This window comes from Vitis riparia, chromosome 19 (genome assembly GCF_004353265.1).
Source record: "Vitis riparia cultivar Riparia Gloire de Montpellier isolate 1030 chromosome 19, EGFV_Vit.rip_1.0, whole genome shotgun sequence".
Lineage (NCBI taxonomy): Eukaryota > Viridiplantae > Streptophyta > Magnoliopsida > Vitales > Vitaceae > Vitis > Vitis riparia.
In genome coordinates, this window is record NC_048449.1 from 12,822,185 (window position 1) to 12,834,513 (window position 12,329).

Below are 12,329 nucleotides of genomic sequence, written 5' to 3' on the forward strand. Positions count from 1 at the left end.
TTAATTTTTTTTAATAATTATTTTAAAATTTTATTATTTTCAAAAAACTAATTTTTTTTAAAATATATCATTTAAAAAATAAATTTAATATATTTTTAATTATTTTTATATAAATGTTTAATTTTAAATAATAATAATTTATTTTTATTTTTTTGAAAAATGATGTATTTTTTTTTAAATCACTAAATTATATTAAATTTGATTGAAATTTGCTAAGAAATAAAATTTAAATTAATATTTTTTTACTTTTTATTTTTTTCAGATTATTTTTAAAAAGATAAAAATTACACATTTTTTTTACACTTCTAACTTAAATAGTAAACTTGTATAAATGAAAACTGATCCAAAACACAATTGTCCAAACTTCATTATGATCTTGGTATGTACACCTTTGGCAGCGCATCGGGCAATACTGTCGAATCATGGGCCATATTCTTCTTCGCACTGGCCCATGATCCGTGACCTAAAACATCATATTAGGATGGCCATGTACACATAGCAACAAATTCAAACACCTAGACACCTACTCCTAGTCGTTGACCAGCTAGATCGCACCTAACCTCTGCAAATCCAACCCTTGATTTTGCCAGATCGAACTCCATCCACACGTTCTGCTGATGATGATGCCCAATGATGTACGACTCCACACCCAATAGTTCAGAGTTACCAAACGTAAAGCAGTACACCGAATCACTTCCCCTTATCTCGCCCGGTACCCGATACATTAACCTTTCGGCCGATACGCTCATTTCGGCCCCCCGAAACATCAGTGTCACGCTTGGCAAAGGAGGCAAAGTCCGACGAGTCAGGGGAACTCGGTAGCACAAGTCCATTTCTCCTTGGAATACGAAGTTGGGGTCTTCCAGAACTTTCAACGACGCTTTTGTCCGCCTCACGAACTCGTTCTTCAAAGCGGTGTAAACCGGGCCCAGAAGGAACGTGAACTGAGTTCCGGAGTCGACCATAGTTTGACCCGCTCCGGTATGGTCCGGTGCATAAACCGATTTTGGCAACTGTAGCATCGAATTAGCTACTTTAATACCCTCAAGCTGAACCGTGTACGAAACTCGGTCGAAGTACGGCAACGGAGTCGATATTTGAACTAGTGGAGTGTACTTTAAGGCCTTGAGCCACGAAAAACTCGATTCTCCGAAGAGTAAGATACCGGAGGAGTCCTGGCCCGATATACCGGAAAAAAAATGGTGAAAATTAAGTAAAGTATGACTTCTGGAAGATTTATCGCCTTCGTAAATGAAGGGAGAGTTTTGACCGAATTGAAGTAAAAAAATTGAATGCAACGGCCGGGACCGGCTCCAACTACTAGGATTTGCTAATACGAGAGTTCATCTACCAACCATCCATATATATTTCTGTACATGTATATAATATTTTAGTATATATAAATATTGAAAGATTATAACTGTATTTCCATGCTATTTTCTATAAAAATTGCTTCATCAATAAATTTTTCTTCTCTTCTTTGTAGAGGGGAGAAGTCGTGTGTAATGGTTCAGTGTTGGTAGTATCGTCGATTTAAGAATAAAACAACAAAATTTAAACTAATTTAGTCGTTGCGACTCATAGTTCTTGAACTAGTCTCCATGGGGAACTAAAATTTTAACCTAAGAACCTCATGAAAAATCATGGTAACCTGTGGTAGAGAAACTTCAGAAGTTGTAGCATGAGAATTGTTTAAATCCTTATGAAGGAAACAGACGGATAAAGGAATTGTTTAAAATAGTAATGGAGAAGAGATATTGGTCTAAATCATGCATGACACGATGTCAAGTATACAAAGGATATAATAATTTTAGAACCTCGTGAAAAATCATCATAATCTAGAGAAATTTCAAGTCATGGCATGAGAATCCATTCCTGAACTATAAGTAAATGAAAGAAAATGTTCAGTACAAGATACAAAAAAGAGTTATGCGTTTTCATTTTTACTCCATTTATTTATTTTTTTTATTTTATTTTTGGTGAGGGTGGGGGTGGTGGGGAGAATAGAGTACCATATGATTTCTGTGAGAATTACTAAACTGAAGAGTGGACTGAGTACTCACAATTTTTAGGTGGTTTAAGCCATCATTTTCCGGTTTGTTATTCCCAAAAACCTGTAAAACCTCTTCTCTTGCACGAGCTTGCCAGTCTGGATGTTGGCTTAGCAGGACCATTGTCCATAAAAGCAAAACTGAGGTTGTCTCTTGGCCAGCAAGATAGAATAGCTTACATTCATCAATGACATCTTTGGCACTCATTCCAATCTTCGTGTTATTTTGATGTTCTTGAATTTCTCTAAAATTGGATTCCATTAATATACCTAACAAGTCACTATTAGCAGTTTCGCCAGCCTCCATTGCCTTCTCCCTTTTGTTGATGATGCCCCCCAACAATGCATGTACTTCTTTGCTTATTTGCTTCATCCTCTTGTTCGTCTTTGTGGGAAAAAACCTGCAACTTAGTAATTCCAGTAAATAAAAGATCACATGAAGAACACTGACATAAAATCTAATTTTCATCCTTGCCTTCTACTTCTTCATTAATTTTTTGAAGCTTGTATAACACTTCAAAGGCAGAAACTATCAGACAATAACTAATGGTTTCATCTACACATGTATTGCGGTGGCATCTTATCATCTTGACACAATATCCGGCCAACACAAGGCATGGGGATACTAGACCTCAATTTATGAAACAGACTGCTTTCTAAATATTTAATAGTAGATTCCTTTCTTAGCTTACCAATATATATAAATATTTAAGAAGTTGATATTACAATTTAAACAATGTTATATCATGTGTATTGGGAGAGAACCAATCTCACCCACAAATCAAGAGCACTCAATTGTCAATTCTTAAGTTTATGACTAATATACGTACACTTATATAGTTTATGTATCTTTTGGAAAGCCATGTGTATATTTAAAAGATTATCGTGTACACCAATAATCACATACTTGCATCATTCATCTATGTACCTCTTTCTGGTATCAGAGCAATTCTAGCTCCCATGAGTTCTTTTTTTCTCCTTCATCCTACGTTTCACCACGGCTGATGCAAGCTCAACCATGCTATCCCACCTTCCCTTACCTACCAATACCACCATGAACCTTAACAATCTCTTTGCCATCAACACAATTAGCTAGCCAACTTCCACTCAAGCTCACCCTCAATAACTATTACTCATGGAAAACATAGTTTGGTGCACTGCTCTTTGGATATGACCTACTTGGCTACATTGACGGAACAAAGCCAGGACAACCAAATCTCAATCCTAACTATACTTTTTGGACAAGTAGGGCAAACTTCTTCTTTAGGAATCATCGGCTCTCTCAGCCACAAAGTCGTACCTGTGGTTCATTCATGCAAAACTTCCACTAAAGCTTGGCATCATTTTTCAAAGCTCTATGTCAATCCCTCATTTTCTAGAACCATGGGATTGGTAGAGCAACTCATTCTTCACAACCATGGCTCTTAACCAATGGTTAATTACCTTGCAACAATCCATGATATTATTGATGAATTGGAACTTCTTAGAGAAGCCATTCCAAACCAATAACTCATCACTTATGCATCCAAACGTGTCGCCCCCAAATTCAATGAATTGTTGTTGTTATATGCGCACGAGATACTATGATCACATTTGATGAGTTGCGTGACAAATTGGTGGAATATGGAGCCTTCCTCATGCAGGAAGTGCTTCGTTCCACTATCACTCTTGGTACCATTAAAGTCAACAATACACAATTTTCATCTTCCCATAGCGACAAAAACGCTAGCCAAAAATATTTCCCTCGTAGGAAAGGATACCAAGGCCAACGTCCTCCTCATTTTGGGAATCAACACCCCAGCAAGAATGCCACTATGATTTGCCAATTCTGTGAGAAGAAAGGCCATACTGCTTGCTAGTGTTACATTGCTAAGAAATTGTTCCTTTCATCCACACCTACCACTAGTCAAATTATCCCCACAAACAACTCCTTAACCAATTGGCTCGTAGATATCAGTGCCTCACATCATGTTACATCTTATCTTAACAACTTGTCTCTCCGCCAACCAATGAATCTGGTCATTAATAGTTTTCACATTTCCTATACTTGGAGGGTTGTTCCAAGATTAAATAAAGTTTTTTCCCATGTTAGTCTAAATATAGTCTTTTCCTATTTTTGAAGGTGTAGACCCGCATTTTTCACGTGCGTCCCCACTCGATTGACGAGACTCGCTTTTTATTTGTGAAAAAAATATTTAGTTTTGGAAAAGTTGGAGCCGCTACTTATTTTATTTTTATTTTAAAGGGAAAATAAAACAAGAAAGAAAAACCCTAAAATGTGACTCCATAATTTTTGGAAAAGCATGTCTTTGAAAAACTCGAGTCTAGGTCCGAGGATCAGGTTACTTATTGGGAAGGTACCTCTAGGAGGTAACACCCCTCGAAGCCCTAAAAAGGTCTTTACTAACTAAGTTAAGGGGAATGTGGCAATTAATCGGTTAATTATGGATACCTAAGTAGGCTAGATGATTTCGAAAAAAATAGCATGCTTAATAGGAAAACCAATCACAATCATGAAGAAGATTTAAGGTACGTACTTGGACTGCTTCTTAGGCGCTATCACAAGACATCAAAGGTTAGTTTGAAAATACGATGCATAATATGCATTTTTATCAAAGATGATCAAGCAAGCAACAAATATATATCAAGGTAATCAAGCGTGACATCAAGCAAGGGCATGGTACACAAAGACATGGATATTCATGGAATTTCAAAAATGGGGAGATGGAGAGCGTACCTGGATAGCATAGATAATTTGTAACGTACTTCTTCAAATTGTAAGGGGTTAGATAATAAATAATAAAATATAGAAATCCTAGCATGCTCGTTATCTAATTAGCATAGCAAAAGTGATCAAAGTATACAGAATCATCAATTATCACATACATCTTGTATATAATGCCTAAAAAATAGATAGACGTGATTTCAACAAGTGTCAAATATGACAACAAAAATAAATTTTGAAAAGATTTTCTTATGTAGGGGTTTCACCAATTCCCCAATTGATATACACGAATTTAGCCTAGAGTTATCCCATTTATGTGGGACCACAAGCTTTGATTCGTGTCTAATTTCAAACCAAAATTTTTCGTTAAAAATCGAGAAAGATGCAAACCGATCAAAAAATGGTTGCATATTATTTTAAGAAGATGGGGTTTTTGATTCTAAAGACTCTAAATGAATTTTTAAAATAGGTTTTTATAAGGAACATTTTGAGAAAAGTATTTTATTTTAAAATAAGAGAAATTAATTTGAGAACAATAAAACGTATAAGAAACATTGTACCAAGCAAAACAAACAGAAACAAAATCATAAAGTAAAATTTTTGGGCAACCAAGCAAACTGAAATGGTGTGAATGGAGGCCAATCTTCACAATTTTCCAATGGCCTCCATGAATCAAATATAAACGAACAAATGTCAAAGAAAATAACTAAACGGCCTTAGATCAAATAAGTCAACAAGATATCAATCAAGAACTAACAAAGATTATAAATTGAGGATATAATCAACAATTAAATTAGATTAGTCGAACACACAAACCGATGATTAAGGTAATGTTAAATATAGTACCATAAGAACTTACAATTCTAAAAACACTTGAACTGAGTAAGGATCAATCAGGAACTAGAGCTTAACACACTTAAAACATGGATATAATGACAAGGGGTCAAATAAGTTAAATAATTAAAATTCTAAAGACTCATAAACCAAATATGATGAATCAAAAAAATAAATAAATAAATAAAAATAAAAAATAACTGAAATTAATAAACATAGTGATAATGATATAGAACCAAATGAATTAATCACCTAAAAACCTAAAGCATCACATGAATCAACTAAGATGAAAAAAAGAGAGAATAAAATAACATGATGATAATGACATAGAATCAAATAAATTAATCCATTAAAATTTTAAAGCATCACACGAATTAATTAGGATGATCCCATGAACTAAAATTAAATAAAACAAGATGATGATGACATAAAACCAAATAAATTAATCGACTAAAACTTGAGAGACTTGAAAACTTAATAGAGTAAAAAATTAGCAAACAAAGCTCTAATTTTCAATCAAAAAAAAAAAAAACTAATAAACTAATGGATAAAAAAAAGAAATAAAAAACTCAAGAACAAGGAAACTCACTTACCCTTGGAAGATGCAGCCTACTCGCTTTGGGGATCAATGGCGTTCATGGTTCTCTTGAAGATGCCATGAAGATCTTTATGGAAATTGAGGCGTGGACCCCTTAAAATGCAACCTGCTGCCACTTTTCCTTCAAAAAATCTCACCATCTAAAAGTGCAACTTGCTGCCATTTTTCTTTCAAATAAATCTCACCCCCTCAAAATGCAACTTGCTGCCACTTTTTTTTTTAAAAAAAATCTCACCCTAAAGTGGCAATCTGCTGCCACTTTTCTTTTAAAAAAATCTCACCCTAAAGTAGCAGTCTGCTGCCACTTTCCTTTCAGAAAAAATTCACCCTAAAGTGGCAGCCTACTGCCACTTTCCTTTTTAAAAAAAAAACTCACCTTAAAGTAGCAGCCTGCTGCCACTTTTCTTTCAAAAAAAAAAAAAAAAAAAAACTTCACCCTAAAGTGGCAGCCTTGGAGAATCCCCACTGTACGGTTGTGTTCCAAAAAAATTGAATGCTGCCACTTTTCTTTTCATCAAACTAATAGTGCGCCCCATGGAGATTAATAAAAATCTCTTTTCCTCATTTTGGATGGTCACGCCCTATCTCCTATAGTGCATGTGCAGATCCAAGGATGCAGCCCGTGAAGTGATATAACGATTCCTATTGAGTCTGTTAATGTTGCCAAACCAGAAAGTAACCAATTATGAATGTCCAGAAGATGCTGAGGACATGCATGTCTTCAGACAATGATGTCAATTCAGGACAGCGATAAATTTGAAGACGTTAGTAAAGGGAGGCTGTCCGTTGAGTGTGATAATGTTATCAAATTTAGGGCAGCAATTTGGATCCCTGAATAGAGATAGCTTCCAAGGCTTCAAGTGGGGTGAGATGTTGAATCACTTGTGGTAGAGAGATTAAGCTACTAGCATATCACTGAATTTTCAATGACTTGAGAGAAATGAGGTGTGGCAGCCACTGAGAGAATATTAATCTATGACAATTCCCACTTTCGAGTTGCTTTAGAGAAGTAAGGCGTCACAACTACATTACCATCTGGTATTTTGCTTTGACTTGGCAACAATTACATCTTTTTCAATCATGCATGGGGCTGTTTTGAAGTCCAAAAGTGCAAGTCGTTTTTGGATGGCGGCTGGTTCTTGTTTGCTGTTCCTTGAGATCAGTTTTATTGCCAATCAGAATGATGAGGATGGTCTTATCAGCGTGACCACGTGACTCTTCCAGCCATCGGGGTATGTGGTCAAAACTTTGGCGTTTAGTTATGTCGTAAACCAGCATTGCGCCAACAGCACTCCTGTAATACGCACTTGTAACGGCTCTGTGTCGTTCTTGGCCAGTAGTGTCCCAGATCTGAGCCTTGACACTCTTGCGTCGAATGTCGAGGGTTCGAGTCTGGAACTCAACCCCGGTTGTAGCTTTGGAATCCAAACTGAACTCGTTCCTAGCGAACCGAGTTTACGACTTGCCCACTTCGGTGTCTCCGATCATAACCACTTTGAAAATGTAGTTGATCTTTTGGCTCGAATTGCCATAGCTTCCACCACTCGCCATCACCGCACCACTCCGTTCTCTCTCTCTCGAACACTCTCTGTCTGGATTCAAGATCAGTCATAGCCTTCCTTTTCCCATCCTCAATTCTGTCCGCTGGAAAACCGAATTGCCACCATCAAACAGTTGGTTCCTTGGAGCCGCTGAAGCTTGTCAGCATCACCAAGAGACCCACCAATTGGGTTGTGGAGAAATCAATCTGTTTCCATGTAATCTGATCCCAAACTCCAATCTCATACACGTGGCTTCAATCTTTACCGCTGGCAATAATCCTATAATCTGAATTAAAACCCAGAGCTCCGACAATTTCCTTTCTTTATGGCAGCCAGATTTGGATCCGATCTCGACTCTCCTTTGAGATTAAGCGATTTATCAATGTATAATCAGGCCGCTGTGGACAAATCCATGCTTGGTGGTCATGCTTATTGATGATAGTCTAGAGATGTGGAAATCATACAATTCTGATGAACCCTCTCCTATGCGTGATGAGGCCGATGATGTGTTATTCCAGATTCATCTCCGGAGATCCCTCTGATTAGAACGTTCAGAATCCCCCAAAAACGAGAGCTCTCCTTGCGGTCTCCTTCTCCAGCAGCGTTCATCCCCCTCTTTTTTCTATATGCTTCACGAACTTCATCACATGAATTACCACAATCATCATCCGTCACTTCTGCTCCATAGCATGAACCACAATATTTTTCATTGTGTTCAAGCCTGCCACCATGTCTTTGTAATAGCTTCGCAATCTGAGGGCCAACAATTCCATCTTGCTTAACTGCTACCACATTACCATGGGCATCAATGGAGAGAAAGTTTTGACCAGCACGGGCGCTCGTACCATTGGAGATGCAGCCTTGAAGATTCCCCCAGAGTGACCTGCTGCTGGTGTGTGTCTTCTATGGAATCTGTGTTGTGTGCTGGTCCTCTTGATGGTGAGGAATACGGCTGTGTGCTTGCCGTCTCCCCCCAAAGTGGCAGCCCCCCCACTTTGAGAGAATTTGTGGCCGCCCCTCCTTCACCGAATCTGCTCTCCCTTCCCGTCCCTAATCACCTTCCCCCTCTTTCCTTTTTATTTTTAACAATATAAATCTCCTTTTCCCCCTCCTCCATTCAACCGTGATCTCCTCTTTCTATATGCAACCCGGATTCCTATTTGAAGCCATGATCTCACTTCCCTTAATGAGGACTCTTCCCAAAACGTTCACGCCTACCTTTCAATGTATCCATCTCACCATGCATCCAAGGAAATCCTCCAATTATTCAATCCCAATGTGATTGTGCACACCTTCCATACTTTTCCTACAAAATTTCAAAGTTAATAGATTAAATAATAATAAAAAATCATAATAATAATGATAAAAATGAGTAAAAGTAATAATAATAATAATAATAGTAGTTATAAAATAAAAATAAAACATATAAATAAATTTTTTAAATTAAAATAGATAAGTAAGGGCAATTATTACGGAAAAAGTGACAAAATAATAAGGAAATAAAATAGATGAAGAAATAGACAAGATAATGAATATAATAAATAAAAATAAAATAATAAAAATTCAAGTCATGCCACTTTAAAATAAACGAGCCATGCAAGTCATGCAAGCCATACAAAAAAATACAATCATGCAAACATGCAAAAAATTACTTAAAAGGTGACCTAAGTGGGCCTAAGTGAACCTAAGTGGGCCAAGTGTATCAAAATAGGCCTAGGGTGTCTAAATGGGCCTAGGGTGCCTAAGTGGGCCTAAGGTGAGACTAAGTGGGCCTAGGGTGGTGCCTAATGGGCCAAATGTATCCAAAAGCTATCCTAAAAAAAGCAAGAAAAACCTAAGTCTAAATCAAGACTGTCAAGGGTCATAATAAGGGATCAAATAATCCCTCAACCAAAGTCTCCGAGGTAACTCAAAAAAAAGGTAAGTGGTATGAGTAGCCATGGGCCACCAAGGAACTATTATGGAGCATTGAAAACGAATTTTAAAGACATGTGCTAAAAGGGACAAAATTGAGGGTCTACAGAAGGGTTGTTCCAAGATTAAATATGCTCAGTTTCAGAATTGAAAGGACTTTTTCATATTGCTAAGAAAAAAAACCTGTGAGTTTGATTTTTCTATCAAAGTTCTTATCTCTAAGGTGGATTCCTTTAAATGGTGATCTTAATTGTGAATTCTTATCTTTAAGGTGATGAATTTCTTATCCTTAAAGTGGTGAACTTGTGTTATTAACTTATTGTTTTATATCCTTAAAACAGTATCATTTTGAGTCGGAAAAAGTAGTTACAGGCTCCCTTCAAGTTTCTCATGTATCAACCCACAATCAACTTGTGGATAAACTCAACAAACCATTGCCCAAGTCCTGCTTTACATCCTTTCCGTCCAAGATTGGCATTTTTTATGGAAGCACCATCTAGCAAGGGCATATTAGGAGAGAACCAATCTCACCCACAAATTATGAGCCCTCAATGGTGAATTCTTAAGTTTTGGAGTAATAGATGTATACCTTGTATAGCTTATGTATCTTTTGGAAAGTCATGTGTATAAGATTGTAGTGTACACCAATACTAATATACTTTCACCATTCATTTATTTACCTCTTTAATGTGGAATGACAACTACACCAAAATGTAATTTGGTGCCTATACATGCGTTAGTTTTTCAATTGAATTGTTGAACAAATGCCATGAATTGAGGTATTAATAGTTACTAAAAAGTTAAACTTGATTTAGAAAGTTTCTAAAAATTAGAATTTCACTTAGTTTAAGCTAACTAGAATATTTTATTTTTGGCAATTTATTATTTTCTATATTTTTTTTATGAAGTTTTATATTTTATTATTAGGAGTTTCTATTTTATTAGGTGTTAGTATCTATAAATAAGATGTTATTTAATAGTTGAATAAGAGTGGTGAAAGACAATAATTTTTTCTTAATTCATCTCAATTGCTTATCTCCCTTTATGTTATTATTTCTCATATGTTCTTTCAACCCTATCACTCCAACAAATGGCTATCAAGGTCATTCAAAAAAAATGGAAATTGGGATGTATCTCTTTCAAGTCCACAAACTTAATAATTGCAATTACAATAAAGGGATATGAAACTACTCTATCCTAAAATTAATCAAAAGGAATTTTTTTTTTTAAAAAAAAACATGAGTAAGAAAGATAAGAAAACTCTTACCTTCATCAATTAAGCAATACATGAAGGTACTTTTGAGAAGATTTTCAGTGCAACCATAACCAAGGAAGTATGAGAGATATTACATTTTAAGTACACATAACAAAGTTAACAATATACAAAAGGTTAATCTTCCAACTCTTATAAGAGAATTTTAAAGTTTGAGTGTGAAAAAAAAAATCGAAATAAATCTCTAATTATTTTTCTAGAGTATTAGTTGTTGTGAGTTTACAATAAAAATACATCAAAAGTTTGAATGATAGTCATGTGTTAAAAAAATATGTTCAATCTTTAGAGTCCAGATAAGTTAAACTATATTGTTGTTGCCATTGAAGAATTTAAACATTTAGATTCTACGACCATTGATCAACTCATGAGATCACTACAAGCTCATAAAAAGAGATTAAAAAGAAATAACTAAGAAAAAATACAGCTTTTTTAAACAAATTAAACTTAGACTAAAGGAGAATGATGAAAACATTAGTGAAAGAAGTCAAAATAATCATGGATATGTTGAAGACATGGTCATAGCCATGGCTAAGACAATAGAGGAAGAGATAGGTTTAATTTATCAAACAATGAAATAACAAGTCAAAATTCACATTCCTTGGGAGGACATGAAAGATGACACAACTTAAGGCACAATAAAAGAAGAGGATATGATAAATTTCAAATTGAATGTTATAATTATAAAAAATATGGCCATGATGCTTATGAATATAGAAATGATACAAACAATATGAAAAGACACGTCAGAGGTACTAAAAATAAAGATCAAGAAGAACCAACCTTATTATTGGCATATAAAGGAGAAAGCTAAGAGAAAATTACATGGTATCTTAACCTCTAAGTAAAATCATATGTGTGGATTCAAAAATGTGTTTGCAAAGCTTAATGAATTTGAAAGTGGCAATATTGCCTTTGGGGATACATGTAAAATTTCAGTAAAAAGAAGAGGCAAAATCTTGATTCATATGAAATGGAAGGCATATTTCAAATGTCTACTATGGTGTAACATGAAAAACAATATATTAAGTTTAGGTCAACTCTTAGAAAAGGGCGATGATATTTATCTCAAAAATCAAAGTGTCTTAATAAGATACTAACATGCCAATATAATTGGTAATGTGCCCATGATATAATGTTTTTGAATAACATTGAAAATAATATTTTAAAATGCCTAAAATCTCATGTCAATAATTCCTCTTGAATTTGACACTTATGATTTGAACATCTTAATTTTAGAGGATTGAAATTGTTAAGCATGAAAAACAATGAAATAATTGTTCTTTAATAATTTGTGTCAATTATGTGAAAGATGTTTACTTAGAAAATATGTCTAAAAAAGTTTTCCAAAGGAAGAAACAATAAGAGAAGAAGCTTTCAGTGCTCATCCATGTGGA

The 12,329-nt window shown here is 35.2% G+C and overlaps 1 protein-coding gene and 1 pseudogene across 1 annotated transcript; both read right to left on the reverse strand.

The window, feature by feature from the left end:
* Positions 1-474: 474 nt before the first annotated feature.
* LOC117908224 (aspartic proteinase PCS1-like) lies at positions 475-1,362 on the reverse strand. The gene is made up of 2 exons (XM_034821860.1): positions 1,356-1,362; positions 475-1,243 (listed from the first exon to the last, which is right to left on the reverse strand). Exons 1-2 carry the CDS (start codon positions 1,360-1,362, stop codon positions 516-518), a joined length of 735 nt encoding a protein of 244 aa, XP_034677751.1. The 3' UTR covers positions 475-515.
* Positions 1,363-7,145: 5,783 nt separating this feature from the next.
* Positions 7,146-7,916, reverse strand: LOC117909433 (annotated as a pseudogene).
* Positions 7,917-12,329: the final 4,413 nt, after the last annotated feature.